We start from the raw sequence: 22,238 nt of genomic DNA on the forward strand, positions 1-22,238 counted from the left end.
GGTTGCGCTGTGGAAACACAATTAATTGAACTGCGCATGCTCCCCATTTATAGTTGTTTTTGAACGTAATGCCCATGCTGGTTTCAAGAGCTCCTGCATTGATTTGACTCACGTACATTTTTCTTTGCAGTTTCTATCAAAGGGATCTTTTCAGACCCAATTTCATTATTATTTTCATTTTTTCTGACATAATGGCTTATCGCTACTGCAGATTTAAAGGCTGTAATAGAAAGATTGAATCAAAAAGTTATGGAATACATTTCTACAGATTTCCCAAGGAAGAACAAAGGGTAGTACTAAATTATTTTATGATTTCTTTCCACTTTTTTCATAAAAAATTATTTCGTTAAATGTAATTTATTTGTATCTCATTCTGAACTTTTGCTGAAAAGTTTATAGTTTATAAAGTACCTCAAACTCGGAAACAAAAATTGATATTTAAAAATTCGGCTAAAGTGCAGAATCGCCATTTATTTGTTTGGCGTTTATTTGTCGCTTCAGAAACAAAATAAGTGAAGCTTAGACCTTTTCTTCCCGCAATATTGTACATCCAGAGTTATTTATATTAGAGTTCCTTTAGGTTTGGCACATTATAGCCACCTAACCCTGTTAAAAGTAATGGTGTTATTTTTGAAGCAACTTAAAAGTTGTTAATGAGGATAATCACAAAGTGTTAAGAGAGAAATGTTTGAAACAAAACAAATTACAGTACTTTTATATTAACTGCATGCTAGACTAAGCTACTGGCGTGAATTATGATAAAAAAATTAAAAAAAAAAAACAATGAACTTTGATTGTTAAGGTGAAATGATTGATAAAAGAACATGCTTTTAGTTTGTAAATCTATTTTTAGGAATAGTTTACCAATTAAAGGTGTAGGCAAAATGAACTGTTTTCAATAGTAAACAAAATATGGATGTCCAAATTACAGGTAAACGATTACGTAATTGGAGAATGGGTATCAATAGAATAATGAAGTTGTTTTATCCAAGTGAAGAGATAAAAAGTAAATGACTCTTACTGTGTGAATGTGATGATTCCCGTGGGCCATGAAATTTGCTGTTTTGGTCCCCTTAGATTGAAAAAAATATTGTCAAATTTATTTTTTCTATTCATTTTTGTTATTTGATATGAGAAAAAAAATCGTATTAGTCCGTATGACATTTTCATGGAGAGGGTTGGGGGCAAACCTATAATAAATTGTTCAATGAAGACACTAGTTTTGCTTTCATCTTTTCAGGAAATACAATCTTCAATTTAAATGTAGGGGAGAGGTATAATTCACATTAATCAATATTTCATTATCTGTTATTTAAAAGTATGCTGGTGTTTCATAGATGCTTAAAAAAGTAAAATTGCTTCATGGAGAGGGGGCAGTATTAGGGTTATCTCCAGAACACTAAATTAATGCAATTTATATAATACATTAAACTAATGCAGTTTATATGTATAGTTATTTATTTTCCATCTTTTTTTATTTTAGATGCCAAGCTTGGGTCAAGGCTTCGCAGAATGAAAAGCTTGTGGGTGTTCCTGCCTCTGACCTACACAAAAGAGCTTATCTATGTATGGTACATTTTGAAGACTGGTGCTTTGTTAATATCACTACTAAACATCGTTTAGTACACAATGCAGTACCATGTTCTACAAAACTCCAGGTGACAAAGGGTTTGGTTCCAGATAAAGTGCCTGAGGTAAGTCACATGACAGTGCCAAATTCTGTGACAAATGGTTCAGTACGAGATAAAATGCCCGAGATAAATCATATCACAGTGTCAAGTTCTGAACATCATCAGTCAGATTTTCAACAGGAATTAATATCCAATGTTCAAGGACCCAATAATCTTTATCAAAATGTCTGCTCCACTGAACTTTCAACTTGTAACGCTTCTTTAATGTCTCTCACTCCACAGCAGTCATTTTCAACACCAGTGACCTGTAGCACACCGAAGTCACATTATTCTGGGAAAAAATACACACCCAAAAAATCACAATTGGCAAAAAAAGTTAAAAAATATCGTGACATGGCAAGACGGCTGAAATTAAAATTTGTGTCATCTAAGAAGAGGCCCACCAGCGGCCGAGCGGTAAAGTCGCTGAACACTGGTAGTTCGGTCCGAGGTTCGAATCCCGCGAACGGGCTGGCTGCATGGGTGTTTTCGTGGTTTTCCCCATGTGTAACGTGTATACGATCCAGTTTCCCTTAGAAAGTCCTCCACGAAAGGCATCCCTCCTCTTAGGCAGATAGCCCTAGTGTGCTTTGCCATAATTAAATACACCACACCACACCACATCTAAGAAGAAATTTTCTACAGCTCATTCTCTTGAAAAAACCCTTCCCAGTCAAGGAGTTAGTAAAAAATTATCTTCTTTTATTCAACGCCAGGTAACATTGAATACCCAGAAAACAAAAAGAAGACGTTTTACGCATTCAGATAAAATCGATGCTTACCGCATCTACAGCAAAAGTCGGGCAGCTTATCGTGTTTTGAAAGAGTTCCTTGAACTTCCAGCTGAACGAACTCTTCAACGTTTTGTCTCATCAAAATTGTCATGTACAGGAATCAGTGCAGATATCATATCAGCACTAAAACAAGTTTTACAAAATAAGGAAAATCACGAAAGAATGTTTGCATTGATCTTTGATGAGATGTCATTGAAACCCTGTCTAGTGCATGATAAACAAAAGGATCGCATAGTTGGATTTGAGGACTTAGGTGGTTTTCCCATTGATTCAATTGCAAATTATGTACTAGTATTAATGCTGAGAAGTTTAAACAGCAAGAAGAAACTTCCACTTGGATTTTACTTCTCCAACCATGCAATAAATGCAGAAAGACTGAGAGAAATACTCACAGAAGCTTTAACAAAATTATCGGATGCTAACCCGTAGTTAAAGCTCTGGTTTGTGACCAGGGGGGAAATAATAGTAGGTTCTTTAGAATTTTAGGAGTGGATTCTCTTAAACCATTCTTTGATTTTAATGGACAGACTATTTATTGTTTGTTTGATCCACCACATCTTTTGAAAAATTTCAGGAGGAATCTTATGAAGTATGGCCTGCAGACAAGTAAAGGATTCGTATCTTTCAAATACATTCGAGACTTCCATGAAGTAGATAAAACACTGCTTATCCGCTGTGCACCGAAAATGACTGATGCACACTTAAATACAATGGGATTAAACTCCATGAAAGTTGCTCTTGCTGCACAAGTGTTCAGCCACACAGTAGCAGCAGGAATGAACCTGTGTATTTTGTCTGGACTGATAGAAGCAAGTGCTGCTCCAACAGTAGAGTTCATTCTAAAGATTGACAATTTGTTTGACTCCATGAATGGAACTCGAAAGAATCCTTTAAGAGGAAAACAGCTCCATTGTGCAGTGAAAGAAGGTTCTGCACATATTAATTTTTGGAAAGAGATGATAGCATATGCTGAATCATGGTTTTTTTTGCAACCGCTTGCACAAAACCAAGATGGTCCAAGAAAGCATGCTTCAGGACCACGTAGCAGAATAGGCTGGTTGCAAACTCTCTGAGCAATACTAAAACTTTCTGAAGAAATGTTACATGAACGGGAATATTTTATGACAAAGAGGTGCAATCAGGATTGTCTTGAAAATTTTTTCAATCGTATCCGAGGGAGTGGGGGCAATCGCATAAATCCATCTGCATATGAATTTTCTTCACTTTTCAAGATTGCATGGGTAAATTCTTTCCGTAACACAAATAAGTTTTCAAATTGTGAGCCAGATGGGAATAAATTTATGTTTTTCATTTTGTCTGCAGTACCATCAACTACAATTGAGGAAAATGAAGTACAGAAGGAGGAGGTGAAAGAAGGACAAATTACAAGTAATGATGATTTTGATGACTCTCTTGTCATTGATTTTGATTCCCCTTGCCACGATGCATGTTTTGAAAGACTTGATAATTTGTCACAAAATGTTGTTGCTTATCTGAGTGGATATTTATCCAGAAAGGTATTATATTCCTTGAATCTTAATGAGTGTGATATATGCAGTATTTCACTGACAGATAGAACAAACCCAATGCTGCAGCATACTCTATTTTTATACCTTAAAGAATATAAAAATCAGGATATAACAGAAGGAGGATTGACACATCCGTCAGAAAGCATGACAAAATGCATTGCTGAACTTCTTCAGAAAGCAAATAATTTTTTCTCCCACCACTTGCCAATATGTAACATTTTGCAAAATCTGAAAAATGTGTTATCACAGTTACCAGTGTTTCAGTTTTTGTGCTGTGAACTTCATTCACATGATGTTAAAAAGAAGATTGTATCTTTTGCCTCTGCTTTTTTTTTTTTAAAAATTCATCTTCGGGAAAAAAATAGAAAAATTAGTAAATAGAACACAGATCTGAAAAAACTACAAAAGGGGTAACATTAATAGAAATGTAATTAACTAAATTAAAAGCAAAGGGTGTATGTGCTACTTTGTGTGAATTGCTGAGGGTTTTTTTTTTCATATTATTTTCTATTCATGGTTAGTATGCTACAATAATGTGTGAAATATATATTCTTTCTGTTGTAAACATTGTGTGCATATTCCTCATGGATATTTCTTTTCATTTAACCTACTGCTTAAACCATTATACTATTTTATTATTCATATTGCATATTACTATTGTAAAGCTGTCATTTTTATGCTCTATATTGCAAACAACATAATTTAATGTATTGATAAAAATAAAAAATAAATTAATTATTGTCAACAGCATTGGTTATTTTGTAAATGGAAATGAAAATATTGCTTTTTCCACTTTCACTTTGGATATTCTAAATTGCACTAATGTGTACAGCATTGAATTATGTCCATTTTAAGGTAAATTTGCAGAAGATAATTTCTTATGAGTTTCCAAACATCTTTTCAAAAATGGACTTTCTTATTTCCAAAGTGAAATGTGTGTCAATACAAATCATTTGAACCAATTATGGCATGACATCTAATTATCACTTTGGTATTCATGCTTGTTTCAGTATTTTATGGTGGCAATTATTTTATTTATTTTTTAAGTGTTTTAATGCATTATTGAAAATATTTGTTACATATACATTTATAAAACTTTGAATTTTTAACAGAGATATAAAAGTGAAGCAGCTTATCTTTCCACTTCTCAACTTTGTTTATATAAAGGAATATTAATAATTATTGATTACGATAAAAAATTGATACTTCTTAATTTATAAGCAATGTAAAGACAGGAAATCTGAGATCATTAATTTCTGAGACATAAATAGCTTTCCAAGATGCAAATAAAACAGCAATGATCGTAAATATTAATGCTCCTAAAATATATCCGCTTTTCCTAACTGATTTTTGCTTTTTGATCCCCCGCGGATACAACAAACCTATTTTCATTAAATGAAGTTTTATGCATTTCTCTACGGAGTACCAAAACTTGTTTCATACAACTTTATTTTAACTAATTATGAAGAAACTTTATACTTGTTTCCTAAACAAGCATTTATGTGTTTAAGTGAAAACAGGTTGATGTGTACATGGTTAAAGTGAAGGGAATGTGCAATGCCAAGTTTGTGCAATTCTCTGATTTTTTTGAAGTGAAAATAGGTCATTGTGTACATGGATACCAAGTTAAAACTTTTTTTAAAAATGCCTTTACTTCGTTAAAACAAAATGGCGTCGAAAAACAAACTCGCAGGGATGGTCGCCAAAAAATCGCCGAGTTACCATGAAGTAAAGATTCACTAAGGTCATTTTCAAAATATATTTAAGAAACACTATGACACAAGATTGGGTGTTAATAAATCTATCACTATTGAGCGTTGAAGCTGAAATGGATGTTCAGGTATTGATAAATAATTTTTCAGAAATGAAGGTTAGACACAAATTTTAATAAAGAAGGATTTTTGTCTTTATGATGAATTTTGGCCACCAGCGTTATAATTACACTTATTGAGACAGGGAGGAATTAGAGATGAAGAGCAGTACAGGATGAGGAAAATTAAAAGGAAACAGAAAAAAACTTTAGCATTCATATTTTTTTATAAAAATAATGTATTCAAGTAGTTGAGTGTACCAAAAGTTTTTTAAAAGGACAGAAAAATATTGAATCATTTTGCGGTTTTGCAGCTGAAGATGATGGTTCGGTAAAACCATCGAAACTAGTCCTGTGAAAATTTTGTAGGTATAACGCTGATTTTTGTTGTTTGACTTCTGAATTAGTATTTATTCGGCGTGTTATTGTGTCTTAATTACAGAAAAAAACTTTACCACATATTTTCTACAAAAATTATATATTCAAATAGTTTATTTATGAAGTTTATGATAAATATGTTTTATATTTAACAAATGTATCATTTATGTTATAAAAATTCTTATTTATTACTTGTATATTATTTCATAAATCATGTTCGTAAGCTGAGTGAATCACAGAGTACTATATATTAATGTAATATCTTTTCTGTACATTTATCAATTATTTTGTTTGTCAGTTTATAATATAACTAATTATTTATAAGTTTGCTAAATTAAAGTCTTAAATAATTAAAATCATCTGGCGTCAAATACCGAGACCAAAGCAAATTTGCATTTCAACAGCTGGTCAAGGGAAAATATTTTCCTTTTTATTCTTTCTTCATGTACCTTTTAACTGGTTCCCTAAGAAGGTGCTTTTATTTTTTAACAATTAATCCAGGTGTGATAAAAATCATCATGAAAACATTGGCTTCTGGAATCCTTGATATTATTTTATTTTTAAGCACATTAAATTTATTGGGAGAGGGGGCCCAGGAAATGTTTTTGCATAGGAGCTCAAGAGTTCTAGTTACGCCACTGTCTGGAACATCTAATCAAGAAGTTGCTGAAAAGTGTAGTAATGCTTCATAATTATTTTATACTAATTCCTCATTTGTTTTTTAAAAAATTAAAGGTCTTATGGCTACAATTTGGCGTAGTGATATAAAGAGTTAAGTAAGTTGGTTTTCAAGCCAGGTTATTATCATCTAGTAATAAAACCAAAAATAATATTTATTTGTATTAAAACCAACAGTTTTTCTGACTGTATGTATACATTAATATTTTATTTAAAAAAAGACTGCAGTTTGGTGTAAAAGAATTTTAAGTACATTTTGTTAGTTTTATTTGTATTATTACTAGTAATAATAAAATTTTTAGCATTTTCTACTCATTGCCTGTTTCTTGAAATTATTTAATAAAACTACTCATATATAAAAACATTGGTTCTATAAATTTTTTGCTGTAAAATAAATTATATACATATGTAGTTGTTGCATCATTATTATAAAAAATTATCTGATAAGTAAGAATATTTGAATATTTAGAAATTTATTTTATTCTTATTTTACCTTCTTTTTAAATTATATTATTTTTATAAATTTTTTATATTACTGGATTCTTTTCAACCAAAACGACGTAATTTGCAATTTAAATGTTTTACTTTAAAAAAAACTAAATTTTTAAACAAAACCAGAAGTTTCCTTGTAATAGCGGTGCTGAAACGATCAAGTTGCAATTGCAGTTCTGTTTACGAGTACGGGGGGGAGGAAAAGACGTGGGAAGGGTTTCAACTCACAGCGCAACCGCGGCACTGAATTAGCGCTGCAGTCAACCTATCTGGCGGCAGCTAGTAATAGGGGAGTGACGACGCTTCTTTTGAAACAGCTTTGGTAGGAAACAGCATCGGCTTTAGTTGCATGCAAGATGCCTCACAGTTTGGAGCTCTCTGATTTCGAGAAAGGTATTATTACCGGGTATCACAAATGTGGCCGATCCTTAAGGGACATATCTAGCGATCTGAAGTACCCAAAATCGACAGTGGCCTATGTGATTAAGACGTGGAAGGTGAGCGGTGATTGTCGGAATGTGCCCCCAGTCGGCAGACCAACGAAACTGGGAGATAGAGACCGACGAGTGCTGTCCAAAGAAATTCGGAAGAACCGCTCCCAACCGATGGCCCTCATCCACGAGGAGTTTCAACAGGCATCCGGGAGTATTGTTTCAATGAATACCATCAGTAAGGAAGCACATCTGCTTGGTTTTCATGGTCGTCCTGCGGCCCATAAGCCTTTGATCACAAAGTCCAACCGCGCTGCTCGGTTAATGTGGTTTTGTTTCTTTGAGCTTTTATTCTTCTATGCAAGTTGACTCTATTTATTTGATTATCACGAAACACTCAAACGCTACCTGGCTGAAAGGAGGGATGCTTTCGTAACGGACGTCATAAAGGAAACTAACTCGAATACACTCTACAAATGAGGAAAACCACGAAAATATCCATGCAGCTAAACTCGTTCGACAAGATTCCAGCCCCCAGAACGAGCTACAAGTATTCAAAGACTTTAGCACTCGGTCGTTGGTGGGTTTTCTTTTATGCAGGAGAAGCTATTAGAATAACAAACTATAACATTGCCAATGTTTTTCTTTGGGTGAAATTAAACCGAATTTAGTACTGCGTTGCACAGCCGAATTCTTATCAAACTTTTCCATACCATTACGGAAAAGATTCAGAAATATGATTTTCATCATTTTTAAGACTTTTGATTTCGAAATGGTTTAATCAAAAATAAAACAAATTTCTGTAGAGAAATCCCTTTTTCTGCAGAGTGATATTAATAGTAAGTATTTTGATTATAAGCATCAGATGCCCCTGCTGCTTGAATTTACTTCAGGAAAAATACTTCTTAAAATATTTTTGGTTCCCACTAGAAAAGTAGCTTCATGTTCCTACACATATCTAGCATATAAATTAAAAACTTAATAAGTCAAATAATATTGCACTGTTAGGAGAAAACTAAGAAAACACACGAATAATGAAAATATCCACATAGAAATGCTATTACCTTTTTTATATTTCTATTTTTGCACGGTACAAAAAGCATTAACTTAAAAGGAAGTTAATTGCCAAAATCTAAAAATTCGGGAGGTATTGTATTCTAAATAGGCTTTGCTTAATAGTATAAAACACATAATATGAAGTCTGGATATTATGTACAGCCAAGTATCTGAGATTAACAGACGTTAATGGAAAAGTATATGAAATTAAAATCTGATATCGGTTGTTTTAAAAGAGTATGAAAATTCAAGGGAAATAACGGTAGATTAAGAAATCAAAGGAATCTTCGATATATTCATAGATGCCCGTTCTCAGTGTTCCGTCAGGTGATAAACTCGAAAAAAAAAAATCAAACCATCAACTTATATGACGGGGTTATTAAACACAGGTTAAGTTAGGTATAACTGCAAGGGCCACCTATTGTTTACCCTGAGTAAGTAGGTAGAGGCCCCTACAACTAACTATCCAGATTAGCATAGACTTTCTAACTAACTATCCAGATTAGCAGAGACTTTCTGTACCATTTTATTGCCAAAGCGCTACTGTTTGCTGCAACAGACATCGCAGGCTCTTGAAACAGAGGTACAATAAAAAGGGCGTAAAATTCTGGCTTAGTATAACACGAAAAGTAAAGTAAACGTAATTTGCAGTGTGTTAAATATTAATTTAGACAGTTAAAATATTGAAGCATTTTAAAGTTAAAGTTTTAAAAAGTTTAAAAGTTAAAAAAGAAAAAAAAATATTTAAAAAAAACTCTCTTTAGCTACGGGGAAACGGCGAATTGCAATACAGCCAGGCATGAGTTAAACCAAGATTATTAAACTACATGGTCTACTCTTCCCTACCAAGGTCAACCAGCATGGTGACGTCAAAGTCCTTTACTCGTATGTCTACTTCAAAAAAAAAAAGTCTGTTTCTCCAACTTCTGTGCACAAGTGTCAGTAGCTAAGCTGTGTCACGGATAGCTGAACGGTCAGCGCGCTGGACTATAAAGAGAAAGTTTGCGAATTGGGACCTCTCTTGTAACCACTGTAAATCAAAGTTAGCTATAGAGCTTCTTAACTGTTTTTGTAAGTGTATTTGTATTGTATATTGTGTAATGTAAGTTACTGTAAATTACCACAGCGCACCTTAAATAAGTGTATTTGTATTATATATTGTGTAATGCAAGTTACTGTAAATTACCACAGCGCACCTTAGGATTTGCACTTAGGGTTTTCCATCTGTATGTCATTCTCAGCTCGAGAGCCCTTCTTAGCTATTCGAAATGGCATTTTCATGATTTTATGAGATTTTTCCACGACCCATTTATTCCTGTCGCCTGTTTCTATAATACTTAGCTTACTGAATGATTAAAAAATAGCTATGTAAATATGTATATATTATTTTTAATACTTAAATTACTTTTAATATTTCGCTTCAGTTATTTTACTTGTACCATTCGAAAACTCCTTGCTATTCGATAAAGGGTGGGATCTTGAACCCAGGCGATGCACCAAAACTTTCTCACGTGTGATGGATAAGCTATAATGCTGTCTCAAGCTTAGAAATAGGTTTGACTTTTGAACAACATGACCTAGTCCTCTACTAAACTTGATTTGCCATGTCGAACTGACTTGCTGAACTTTATGCCATTCGGCCGCTAGTGGAATTTCATATATGGACATGAAATTTCATTCAGTTCTTTGATATTAGCAGGTGTATAACAGATCACTGCTCTATTTTTTTACTGTACTTCATCTATGCTGTATATCGAAAGCGAAGTCAAAGTATTACCAAATGAAGCAGGCGTTCTTAACCGGTGGTACGCAAGAGAAAAGTAGATGGTACTCAAATTCAAAAATATCGTGAAGAAAAAAAATTGTTAGAAATTTCTTATAATCGAACTCGAACTGAAGATTTCAAAAATATTACATTTGTTAACTTTTGCCTGAATAGAAAATAGCTTTAAAGACATTTTAAATAAAGCTATTAAATTTTTATTGCCTTTTTGCACAACCTACTTGTGTAAACGAGAATTTTCTTCCGTGTTATATATAAAAATTAAATACAGAACAAAATTAAAAGTGGATCCTAATCTGCGATTAAAACGAAGTGAAATAAGACCAGACACAAAGAAATTTGTCTCTCTTAAACAGGCTCAAATTTCGCACTAAATTTTAGAATTCAAGTATTATAACTTAAATTTTGATAATAATTTAACTATTTTTAATCTAAAATATTTTTATGTTTGTATATTTAATACAAATAGCCAATAGGTTGTGCAAATGGCAAAATATATTTTTTAATATTTCTATTGAGAAATTGAAAAATAATCATTGTAAAATGTAGTAGTGGTACTTAAGTTTTTCAGTTTTTATTTAGATGGTACGCGTTAGTCAAAGGTTGAGAACAGCTGAAATAAAGTGTATAGGATTTGTATTCCACCAAAAATGAGTATACAATGAGAGATCTTTCTACAAAGTTCTTTAAGTTTCAGAATTTCTTATATTCTGGTCTTCTGAAAATTACATTTTCAGCAGTTTACTCTACTGTGCATTAACGTCCAGAATATACATCTTTCACATTTTTTCTTCAATTATTTTTTATTTCTTTTATCTGAATGCATTAGCTTGGCAATTCAACAAATTTTCAAACCGACATTTCGGAAGTTTTGAAGGTCGGAGCAATGGCCAAGCATTTTAAAATAATTTTTAGCTGTTTATCCATAGAATATTAGAAACTGAGTTTTATATTTATATATTTCTACATGCGCAAATTCGCATATATTTTTGGAAGAATTCAGAACTTAATGTTGACAGATTTCCACAATATTTGAAGGAACCATTAATGAAAGGAAACTCAAAATGTAAAAGTATTTATTGAGTTGAATTATGGATTCAAACCAATTGAAACTTCCAACTGCAAATTCGCTCACAAGTACAACATACCGACATCGGATCCTGTTGGCACAGAAGTTATGAACTTATAGCAAATCTCTGACAAAACAAAATACGCAACTTTGTTATTTGTGGAAACATGACACGGAGCCCAAAGCATTCCTGATGTCCGATTTTCAAAATTAACAGATAGTGCAAACTGATAATGAATGCTTTTAAAAGGTAGATACAAAACATATCCATGTGACTTCAAATGTAACCATTCCAGAGAATCTTGACATCTTACAGGACGGGGGGGGATGCGATATTTTACACCAAAATAGAGTATAATGGTCTTTTTCATCGCCAGAACCACTCCAAGCAATCTCGTATCTATAATCATGGGTGTAGACACTTGGTATCCTTGTTTCGAGTAATGCTATAAATAGAATAGAAAAAGTTGGCATAAGTGACATGTTTATAACAAATTTGTTATAACTTAATGCTGAAATATAAAACAGACATTTAGCATTGTGGTATAAGATGAAATAAATATATTGTACCATGAATAGATTATGCAGCTAATGAACTAAGGCTGTATGCCTAAGGGTGAAGGCAAAAGTTTATGCGACACCAACGATGTACCATGAGTCAACTATTACTGCCCTTCCCTAATAACTGATCCCCCCCCCACAAAAATTGCAACCTTTACTAGAGTTTATGAAGGAAGGTTTGAGGAGATGAGTAACTGAAGGTTTCCAAAAGATCTAGAAGTTACCCAAGGTAATTGCGCCTTCGCGTGAGGAAGGATCACATTTGAAGAGGACACATTTACGGAAATTTTCACGCAGCTAACCAGTTGGACTAAGAATATTCAGCTATCATGTGCATTCGGTTACTGACTTACAATAATGAACTTTCGACTTCTTTCGACTTATGTTTTATACACTTGAATACATGTTCTCTATGATGTTTTGCTTTCTAACACATTTCATTTAGCTCTTGAAAGAAATATGCAGTTCGGTATTTGCACCATTTTCAGCTATCACCCAAAAACGTTCCTGCATTTTTTATGTCTCATTTGAAGAATCGCTTACAGATTCGAAACGAAGTGAGATATGCTCTAAACGAGCGATCGAAGATTAATGTAACCACTGATATGCATTAAGAGAGGCACGTTACGCACACGAATCAGTTCTTATAGCGTCAAAGGGAAATGTTAGTATCAATGCAGCGCTTTCGAGGTTATTTCTTGTACGAATTTTCAGTAGTCGTATCATGGCCTAGAATATGTTAGGGGTTTGGGAGCATAAGCGATAAGCGAATGAAACACGAGGCTTTGGCTCCAGAGGTTCAGAGCGGAAGATTTTAAAACATACCCACCCCCAGCAGGCGTCTATGATTGTCCTGAAGGCAACCACATGAGTCGAGCGCTTCCAGGTGTCCTAGGAAATACTCATCTGAACCATATAGCGAATATGTAAAGATTGAACAAGAGGATACCGTTGCAGATTGTTCAAGGAACAATGAGTTACAACATGTCTGTCGTTGCTATATGGACAGCAAAACACATATTTATGGTCGAGTGCTTACAAGTGACAAAAATGGGTCTAATGACCCTCCCACGTGTACCAGACGTTATTACCATATGACCCTGCTGATCATGCTCTGTTTCTGGTGGACTAATAAAGTGATGCTTCTCGAATACTACCAAAAGGTCCACTATCACATTGAGAATCTGTATTCGCAGAAGTTGCAATAGAAAGAGTCAAAGTTTGTTGATCGCAACATTGTCAGTCATTGGAGGCACAGTGCAATGACCATATATGGCAAGGACGAGCAGGATACCATTTAACTACTTGGCTGGCTGATATAGTTGCGGATACAAGGTAATAAAAAAATCGGGTTGCAAATACAAGGTAACCAAGAGAATTCTGATCTTTCGTTATCGTAAGGAGCAGACTTACAGTGGCCGGTACTTTGTGTTAAGTCGCAATGTAATCTTCACCTGCAACCAACACTCTTTTCTCTTTCTGCAGCTCCTTCCTCTAGCGATAAAGGTCTTCGGCGCAAAGCCCATAAATGCGTTCCGCTGAACTGCTTCATTGTCAGAAGGATTTCTCATAGACTTTGCTGTTCAGTAATGAAATAGGTGGGAATGTCTGAGCTCTAGGTCCAGTGAGCACAATATGAAAATAAGTCGACATTCCCACCTATTTCATTACTGAACAGCAAAGTCTATGAGAAATCCTTCTGACAATGAAGCAGTTCAGCGGAACGCATTTATGGACTTTGCGCCGAAGACCTTTATCGCTAGAGGAAGGAGCTGCAGAAAGAGAAAAGAGTGTTGGTTGCAGGTGAAGATTACATTGCGACTTAACGCAAAGTACCGGCCACTGTAAGTCTGCTCCTTACGATAACGAAAGATCAGAATTCTCTTGGTTACCTTGTATTTGCAACCCGATTTTTTTATTACCTTGTATCCGCAACTAGATATTTTTCCATCTCAAACCTGTTCAAAGAATGGACAAATATTTCTTTAACTTATAATATAATATTGAACGCTTAATTAAATAATTTAATTCAGAGTTAAATTACATTTAAACATGTGTTATTTTTGTTTATTTATTTGAAATGCATGGAAGTTCAAGAATTATTTAAAAACACTATACATTTTAATATATGGGCTTTACGAGAGACTGTGCATTTCTACTATTTAATAATATTTTTCATATGAAAAGTCCTCGATTCTCAAATATCTTTACAGTTAATGTACTACAATTTACCATGGGGAACGAAACTATCCTTCTACCGAATACTTTATCCTCGATAACTGCAAATTTTTAATTACACAAAGCATCCCCAAATGAAGCTATCAAACACCGGCTTTGCATTGTACCACTTTAAGAAGGCAAAAAAGGTCCTATAAATGTAAGAATGATGCGAGAATAGTGAAAAATCAAATAATTTGAGTTATTGGATGATTAAAATCGGTTACAAAAAGGATGAGGCGGTTGGTTGCCTGTCCTGAGTGACAGAGATACAAAATTCAGGTAACAAATAAACCAGCAATTCTCATCAACAAAATAGCAGGTTTTCGGGATTAAAATACGACGACCTGGGTTCTTAGTAAATGTTAGTTAACTGATACAGGTTAGTAAGCGACCTAGCTTTGAGTTCAAATTATAAAATCTTTAGTATAGGACATGTGAAGACAATAAAGTCAGAGTGCATGTAGGCATTAAAATAAAAGTTCGGAATGCCATCCACAAGCATTATATCATTGCTGTAGAGATTAAAATATATGTTCCAAAACGGCAGAAGTGTTGCGGATGAGTTCTTAATCAACTGACAAATTTCATTTGATGAAGTAAATGGATATGCATAAACATCCACTTCTAACAGTCTCTATGCAAAATAGTGTAACAGATTCACACGGGGAGGTAAGACGGGGCGTTTGACAGGCCTTTCACGTCTAATCAGTCTACTACCTCACGTGTTTAAGTGTAAATGCCTCAATAGCTCGTGCTAAATATATATGCTATCAACATGTCTGTCGATACATGTGGATTTTGCACGTCGGAGAGTATATACATTTTTCATGAGAAACATGTTTCAACAGCGACTTGAAACGTATTTTAAGACAGACGTATCGGTTGCCATGCTGCATCGATGAACAGTCGGCGCAGCGTGGCAATCGATACGAACAGTATCAGGACAATGACTCATGCTGCGTCGATGAACAGTCGGCGCAGCGTGGCAATCGATACGAACAGTATCAGGACAATGACTCATCATATATTTTCAAGTGGAAATGTATTTCATATCGAGTCTGGACGATGGTATGAGGGTTGTGTGTCATCTAGCTCTTGCGTGTTGTACAGTTCACATACAACTCAGCTGGAATGAGCTTCAAAATGAGCAAAAATGGGAACTTCACAACTTCTGGTCATTTTGGCCATGGCCATTCTAATAATGCTGACCATTTGTGTTGATTTCCCGAGGATAACTCCTATTGTCATTATACGTGCAATCGGGTAAAGTTGCTAGTGTTGGTAAATCCGATGAGGGTAAAATCTTAAAAAGTGACTTTTCATTATGACACATCTTGTGCGTGTCCTAAAATAAGCTGGAAATATGCCAAGCAAGCTCTTCTGGTATGGATGTTAACACATTGGCATCCAGCATATTTTTCAAGGAGAGAGATGGAGGCAGTAGTTAAGCTATTAGAAAGGTGACTTTGACTGTGTCAGTTTCTGTTAGAACAAATTCTTGCCTCTTGTACGTAATGAAACTGGGTAGCGGAAAGTAAAACTGCGCCAAGCCGTATATTGGCGAGAGAGGATTCGCTCTGTGCCTTGAACCTACCTGTCTCGTACCGGAGTATCAGTCAGTTTTTTTTCCAGATATCTTACCTTTCGCCTTGGGATATACAAGGCGTATTCGGAAACTAAATACCGTTTCGAAAAAAAAAAAAAAAAAAATAGTAAAACAATTTTTTCGAATCCAATTTTATTTTTACATGAAAATACATGTCTTAAACTATTTTTCAACATAGTTTCCGCCAATGATCAAACACTTTTCATAGCGGGTGACCAGTTTTTGTATACCATCGTCAAAGAAATTTCCCGCCAGTTTCGATAACCCCGACTCCACAGCATTTTTCGTGTCATCGTTAGATTCAAAGCGCTTGCTACCAAGCTCGCACTTTATGTGCAGGAACAAGTGATAGTCGGACGGCGCCAAGTCCGGGCTTTACGGCGGATGATCGAACTGCTCCCAGTGAAACTGTCGAATTAACGATTGAGTGACACCGGCAGTATGGGGCCGAGCATTGTCATGGAGCAACACAATTCCTTTACTGAGCATTCCTCTTCATTTGTTTTGAATGGCACGCCTTAGTTATGTTAAAGTCTCACAATATCATGCCGCATTAATGGTTTCACCTCTGGGAAGAAATTCAGTAAGCAAAACGCCTTTCCTATCCCAGAACACAGTGCATATGATTTTTTGTGATGACATTGTCACTTTGAACTTTTGTTTTTTGCGAGAATGAGTGTGTCTCCACTCCATCGATTGTTGTTTTGATTCTGGTGTGAAATAACACACCCAAGTTTCATCACCTGTCGCAATTTGGTTTAAAAAGTTTTCTCCCTCATCACTGTACCGCGTGAGAAATGTCAGGGCACTACCAAGTCGCTTTGTTTTGTGAACATCAGTGAGCATTTTTGGAACCCATCGGGAACACAGTTTGCGATAATTCAAGCGGCCAGACACAATTTCGAACAAAACAGTACGTGAAATTTGTGGAAATGCCTCTGAAAGAGTTGTCATTGTGAAGCGTCTGTTCTCATGAATTGCTTCATCAACTTTCCTTACCAAATCCTCGGTGACAACAGAAGGTCGACCACTCCGAGCCTCGGCGTGGACATTTGTTCTACTTGCATTAAACATTCTTACCCACTTTCTCACCATTCCATCGCTTATCGCGTATTCACCGTAAACTTCTGTCACTTGACGATAAATTTCGGCCGGTTTAACATTCCTCGCGTTCAAAAATTTAATCACGGCACGAATCTCATAGTCAGCGGGAGAAGTAATTGTCTTATACATTTTGAATGTGCACAGCAAACTGAAAACACAACATAGAGCAACCAAAATGGCGACAATTGAAAGTCAGTGAACAAGAAAGACTAGTGCGCATGCGCGAGACGCCTACCACAGCGTTGCGACGGCGCTAGAATGAAACGATACTTAGTTTCCGAATACGCTACGTACTTCTGTAATTATCGCCTAATAGATAAGTCTGAAGATAATTATGTTTAAGAGTTTATGCAAGTTCTTTTTCAACATTTCAATTTTGTCTGTGGAGACTTTTTTTTTTTTTTTGTTCTACTTCAATAAAACACTGTTACTTGTTAATAAAACTGTGCCAAATAGAGAATAGTGAATCCAAAACGCCTTATCTGTGTTAATGCGCGACATATCAGTTTCTGTCGTCAAGTCAATTAAATTTTTGTACAAACACACTACTTCTCTCACTTTATTATTTATCTGTGCGTAAATGGCTTGACTGTTAATGCATGCCTTAATGGAATACAGCGATAGTCTGAAAATCTCAAATATCTCACCGTGATGCCCTAAGTAAAGACTATTTCGAAAATTCTGATCCACTTCTGGCAGCATGTCTTTAATATAACTAGTTGAAACGAGAATGTGCGTATGGATCTTCCTGTACTATATTCGTGGGAATACATAGTTCTCCTGCAGGGACAAACAGCTATCCTTGTTGCATCATATGATACTCAACGTTTCCAACCTCATAATTTTTTTTTTTTTTTTTTTTTTTTGCTGTATTTGTTCATATACTTTTCTGCTAATCTTTATTCTCAGAATCTTTCTTGACGTTTCGTGAACACGCTTTCGACCACAATTTCTCTTATACTTTGGCTTCGTGATTACGACAAAGGCTCAATGGCGATCTGCCTAAGTGGAGGGATGCCTTCGTGGAAGATTTTCTAATGGACCGGGCTCGTATACATCTTACACATATGAAAAACCAAGAAAATGACCATGTGGCTAGCCTGTTGGTGGAATTCGAATCTCCGACCGAACTACCAGTGTTCAGCGACTTTACCGCTCGGCCGCCAGTGGGGTCTCAGTTTATCTTATCAGTTTCTTATGCATTAAGTAATTATCAAGATAAGGAATTTGTATTTACAGGATATTAATTTATTGTCCAGAAAAATATCACGTTTGTTAAGAAATTGGTCAATTTAATGCTTAAATAAATAACCATTAACATATATTTGCATGATTCATAAACTAAAGCTTTGAAGCATCTAAGTATAAAGCATTTAAGATTTAATATACTTCAGACATCAAAGTTTATCGTATTTTGTCGAAAACTGCATTAAATTATTCAATCTATAAAACACAGGTTAAGGACCTATTTCAATAGGAAAAAAAAAGAAAAATGGTCTTTAAATTATTGCCTACTTTAAGACATCTTTATCGTCTATATCAGTGGTATTTGGAGTCGCGGAAATTTATAGTGAAGTTGAAAGGTAGATAAAAATCCTAAAATATCTGATTTGATGCTATAGAAGTAAGGATGGACGCTCTGATCGTGAAATTGTTTTTTGGGGTCATTTGCATTTTTATGGGGTCGCACTGCAATAAATTTTGAATACCACTGGTCTATATCAAACTGCAACAGTTTGTTTTTGAATAATAATAATAAATAGTCCGAATGATTCTAACATAGTATACGCGGGATATTTTCCTGAGGAGACAGATGCCTTCCTCAGGCAAATTAACTCATTAACTTACCATGTAGTAGAAAACTCTGATAACGCCTACGAAGCCAGCCTGTTCACCAAGTTTGGAATCCTGATTAAAGTATCAGTAATACCCCACCTGTACTTTGTTAGAATCGTTTAAAGTGTAGACACTGAGAAACATTCGGACTATTTATTATTCAAAAGCACTGTTGCAGTTTGATATAGACCAGTGTTATTCAAACTTTATGTCAGTGCGACGTAATAAAAATGCAAATGACCCCCAAAACCAGTTTCACGATTCAAAGCGTTCATCCTTACTTATATCCTTGTGAAGCTATGGAGCGAAACAGACATCTTGTGTAACTGTTTTTAAGCTTACACAGCCCTTGAAAAGGAACAAGCTCCAGTAACAGATCGTTTGCATGAGCTTGTCATCAGGATTTTTTTTCCAATGGCGTGCATTTGCCTATAACGGCATTGGCCACTACTAAGGCTAGAAGTGGTGGCCATTTTATTGTGGAGGCACTTATTAGGTGCCTCCACAATGGTCCAAAAGGTGCCTAATAAGTGCCACAATAAGCTAATAGGTGCCACAATAAGCTAATAGAAGGCAATGGTGGCTGCCTATAGGCAGCCACCATTGCCTTCTATGAAGAGACAGACAGTTACAATCTTGCCTTATTTGGACCCGGACCCTTTGGTACCTCAGTAGGCTGCCCTAACCACTAGACTGTCTTTGTGGCCGGATAATTATATATAACAAGCCACCATTACCTCCTATGAAGGGACAGACAATTTTACATCCATGCCTTCTCCAGGATTCGAACCCGGGCCCTTCGGTATCGCAGTCAGTTTGTATCGCAGCCAGTCACAAAGTTTGTACTGTATCTGAATGCTGTACTATATCTGTACATGTTTATATATTTTATTAATGGCACCTAATTTATACTAAAGATCACGCGTACCTCAATGGCATGCTTCATGTAAACTTAAACTATCACGATAACGCATATATATAGATGTATGTATGAATATGAGTGAGAGTATGTATACTTTAATTTGTTTCGGAATATATATGTATGTGTGTGTATATATATCTGTATCTGAGTTAGTATCTATATGTATATACATATATTTGGATTGTACTCTTCTTCAAGTTCCTTGTATGCACATGCATATTTATTTGTACATTGTTGTATTCTTCTTCAAGTGCCTTGCATGCACATGCATATTTCTTTTTTGCATTTTATAAATGTCGTCTGCTCAGCCTGGCAGCTAGTGGTTGACTCCCGCTGAGTTGGTAACCAATTCTGCAATGGACATATCTATACCTGGATCGGAAGCCAACTCAGCGGTTTACTCCCCTAACCACTATACCGTCTGGGCGGCCTTGTCACCAAAATTAATCAATGAGAACAAGCGTTATCGAGAACCGCTTCGCGGAAACTAAATTTCGTAGATTTGCGATAAACCACACCTCAAAATTGACGTTGAATATTGACGATGCTCGATATTTTTACGAAACGTTTAAGGATTTATTAACTTTAAATTAGATTAAAGAATGGAAACTATTTACTAAATATAAAAGTCACGAACAACTATAATTGAAATCGCATGATTTTGTTGCTGATTCTACGGAATAGATATATATTAAGAAAGCAATGATAAATTTTATAAGGATTAACTTAATATTTTATAAATTAATGTAAGTTAAAAAAATGAAAGCTTACATGTATCCGGATCGACAGTTATCTGTGAGGAGTTTGATGAATTTCCGACAATGTTGCCAGCAAATATTTTAAATACGTAAGGAATATTTGGCTCCATGTTTGTAAAAGTATGCGTGGTTTCTCTGAAAGTAGAAATTTCCTTTACCAGTGATTGGTACGGATTTGAAACGTGAATCCAGTATTGAAACATTCTACCATTTTCATGTTCCTTAGGAATCTTCTGCAATAAACAAAGAAGTTTTTATAGTAAGTCGTCATAATCACAAATATGCAACAAAAACTAAATTTTAAAAGTAAAGTAATTTTGCTTTAAGAATACTTACTTTCCAGTACAAAGTTATGTTTCTCTTACGTAACAAGTGTTTTTCCATAACTACGAAGAATTCACTTTTACTGATAAATGAAGAACTGGCAATTTCTGGTCTCCAGTAAGGAACTAAAAATTGATTAGAAACAGACAAATTAAAATGTGCTTTCTAAATTAAAATAGCTGTGCTTAGCTCTTCAATATTAAACTAAAATCATCTAATAAAATTACTAATGTGTGCAATCATTTCTTTCCCAATAATATTCACCCAAAAGCTTTGCAGAAACCTGTTGCCTGAAAACAGGAGTCATTTCAGTACTCAAAATTGGCGTCGAATTATGGCGTCGAATTATGACCCACTGACCCACGAAGGCTTTTTAAATGGCCCACGCGTTGATTTTTATAAACATTTTTATCGTGAAAAGCAGACAACTGAAAATATTAAAAAAATTAAAGAATATATATCTAACGTCGAATTTACGAATAAAAAAAGTATTTCCAGTTGGCCGTTGTTTAACAATGGCCGTTGTTTAACTGATTATTTGCCGTGTATCACTCAACCCTCAGCGGACGCATCTCTTGTCTCCTGCGATGATTCTTTACAGGTCACGTGCCTAGAATTTTAAATGCGCAGGTGCCTGAGTCTGATGCGGCGCATCTAACGTTCGCACGAATGAAATGCTAGAAAAGCATAAATTTCAAGGAAAACGATGATCTGTGAGATTTTTACGTAACAATTTTATTTCAATCAAGGAACTTGCTAGTGCTTTTTTAATGTGTTTGTGTCCACACCTTCGTGTGAAAAACATCGTTTTCCCTAGATGAATTTTGCAAATATAAATGCAGAAATAAATCTAGAAATGAATTGATCACGAAATGAGTTAAACTAATCAATACGGAATATGAACATATTAAAAAATTGAGGCCCGGTGGCACCACAGGTTCGAGGGCAAAGTCGACTCAGCTTTTCATCCCTTGATTTCCATCACTTAAATCGATAAAATGAGTATAGTTCGACCGCCTGATCCGCGACCATGCGCCATTCGGACAGAATTATTCTCAAAATAGGGTGAAAGGATGGAGACTTTCTTTCCCTCTTTCCGGAGAAGAGAAGACCTTTCATGTCGCAGCAAGATATACCGACTCTTTTGGACGAGTCTGTGTTTTAGCAGAATGCCAACCAGGGTTGCGCTTCAGACGGTCGAACTATACCAAGTTCGC

The 22,238-nt window shown here is 35.1% G+C and overlaps 1 protein-coding gene across 3 annotated transcripts in view; it reads right to left on the bottom strand.

Annotated features, from left to right (window-relative positions):
- Positions 1-11,680: 11,680 nt before the first annotated feature.
- LOC118193650 (oncostatin-M-specific receptor subunit beta-like) overlaps positions 11,681-22,238 on the bottom strand; it is a 73,099-nt gene continuing 62,541 nt past the window's right edge. For all 3 annotated transcript variants that reach the window (XM_085826464.1, XM_035364767.2, XM_085826465.1), the window contains 3 exons: positions 21,034-21,146; positions 20,711-20,930; positions 11,681-12,136 (listed from right to left, as the gene is read on the bottom strand). In XM_085826464.1, the coding sequence (XP_085682590.1) occupies positions 11,934-12,136; positions 20,711-20,930; positions 21,034-21,146 (536 nt within the window). In that variant the 3' untranslated portion in view covers positions 11,681-11,933. The remainder of the gene's footprint in view (positions 12,137-20,710; positions 20,931-21,033; positions 21,147-22,238) is intronic.

Source organism: Stegodyphus dumicola, chromosome 11 (assembly GCF_044657685.1).
Source record: "Stegodyphus dumicola isolate Sdum_Otavi_A_Nest chromosome 11, ASM4465768v1".
NCBI lineage: Eukaryota > Metazoa > Arthropoda > Arachnida > Araneae > Eresidae > Stegodyphus > Stegodyphus dumicola.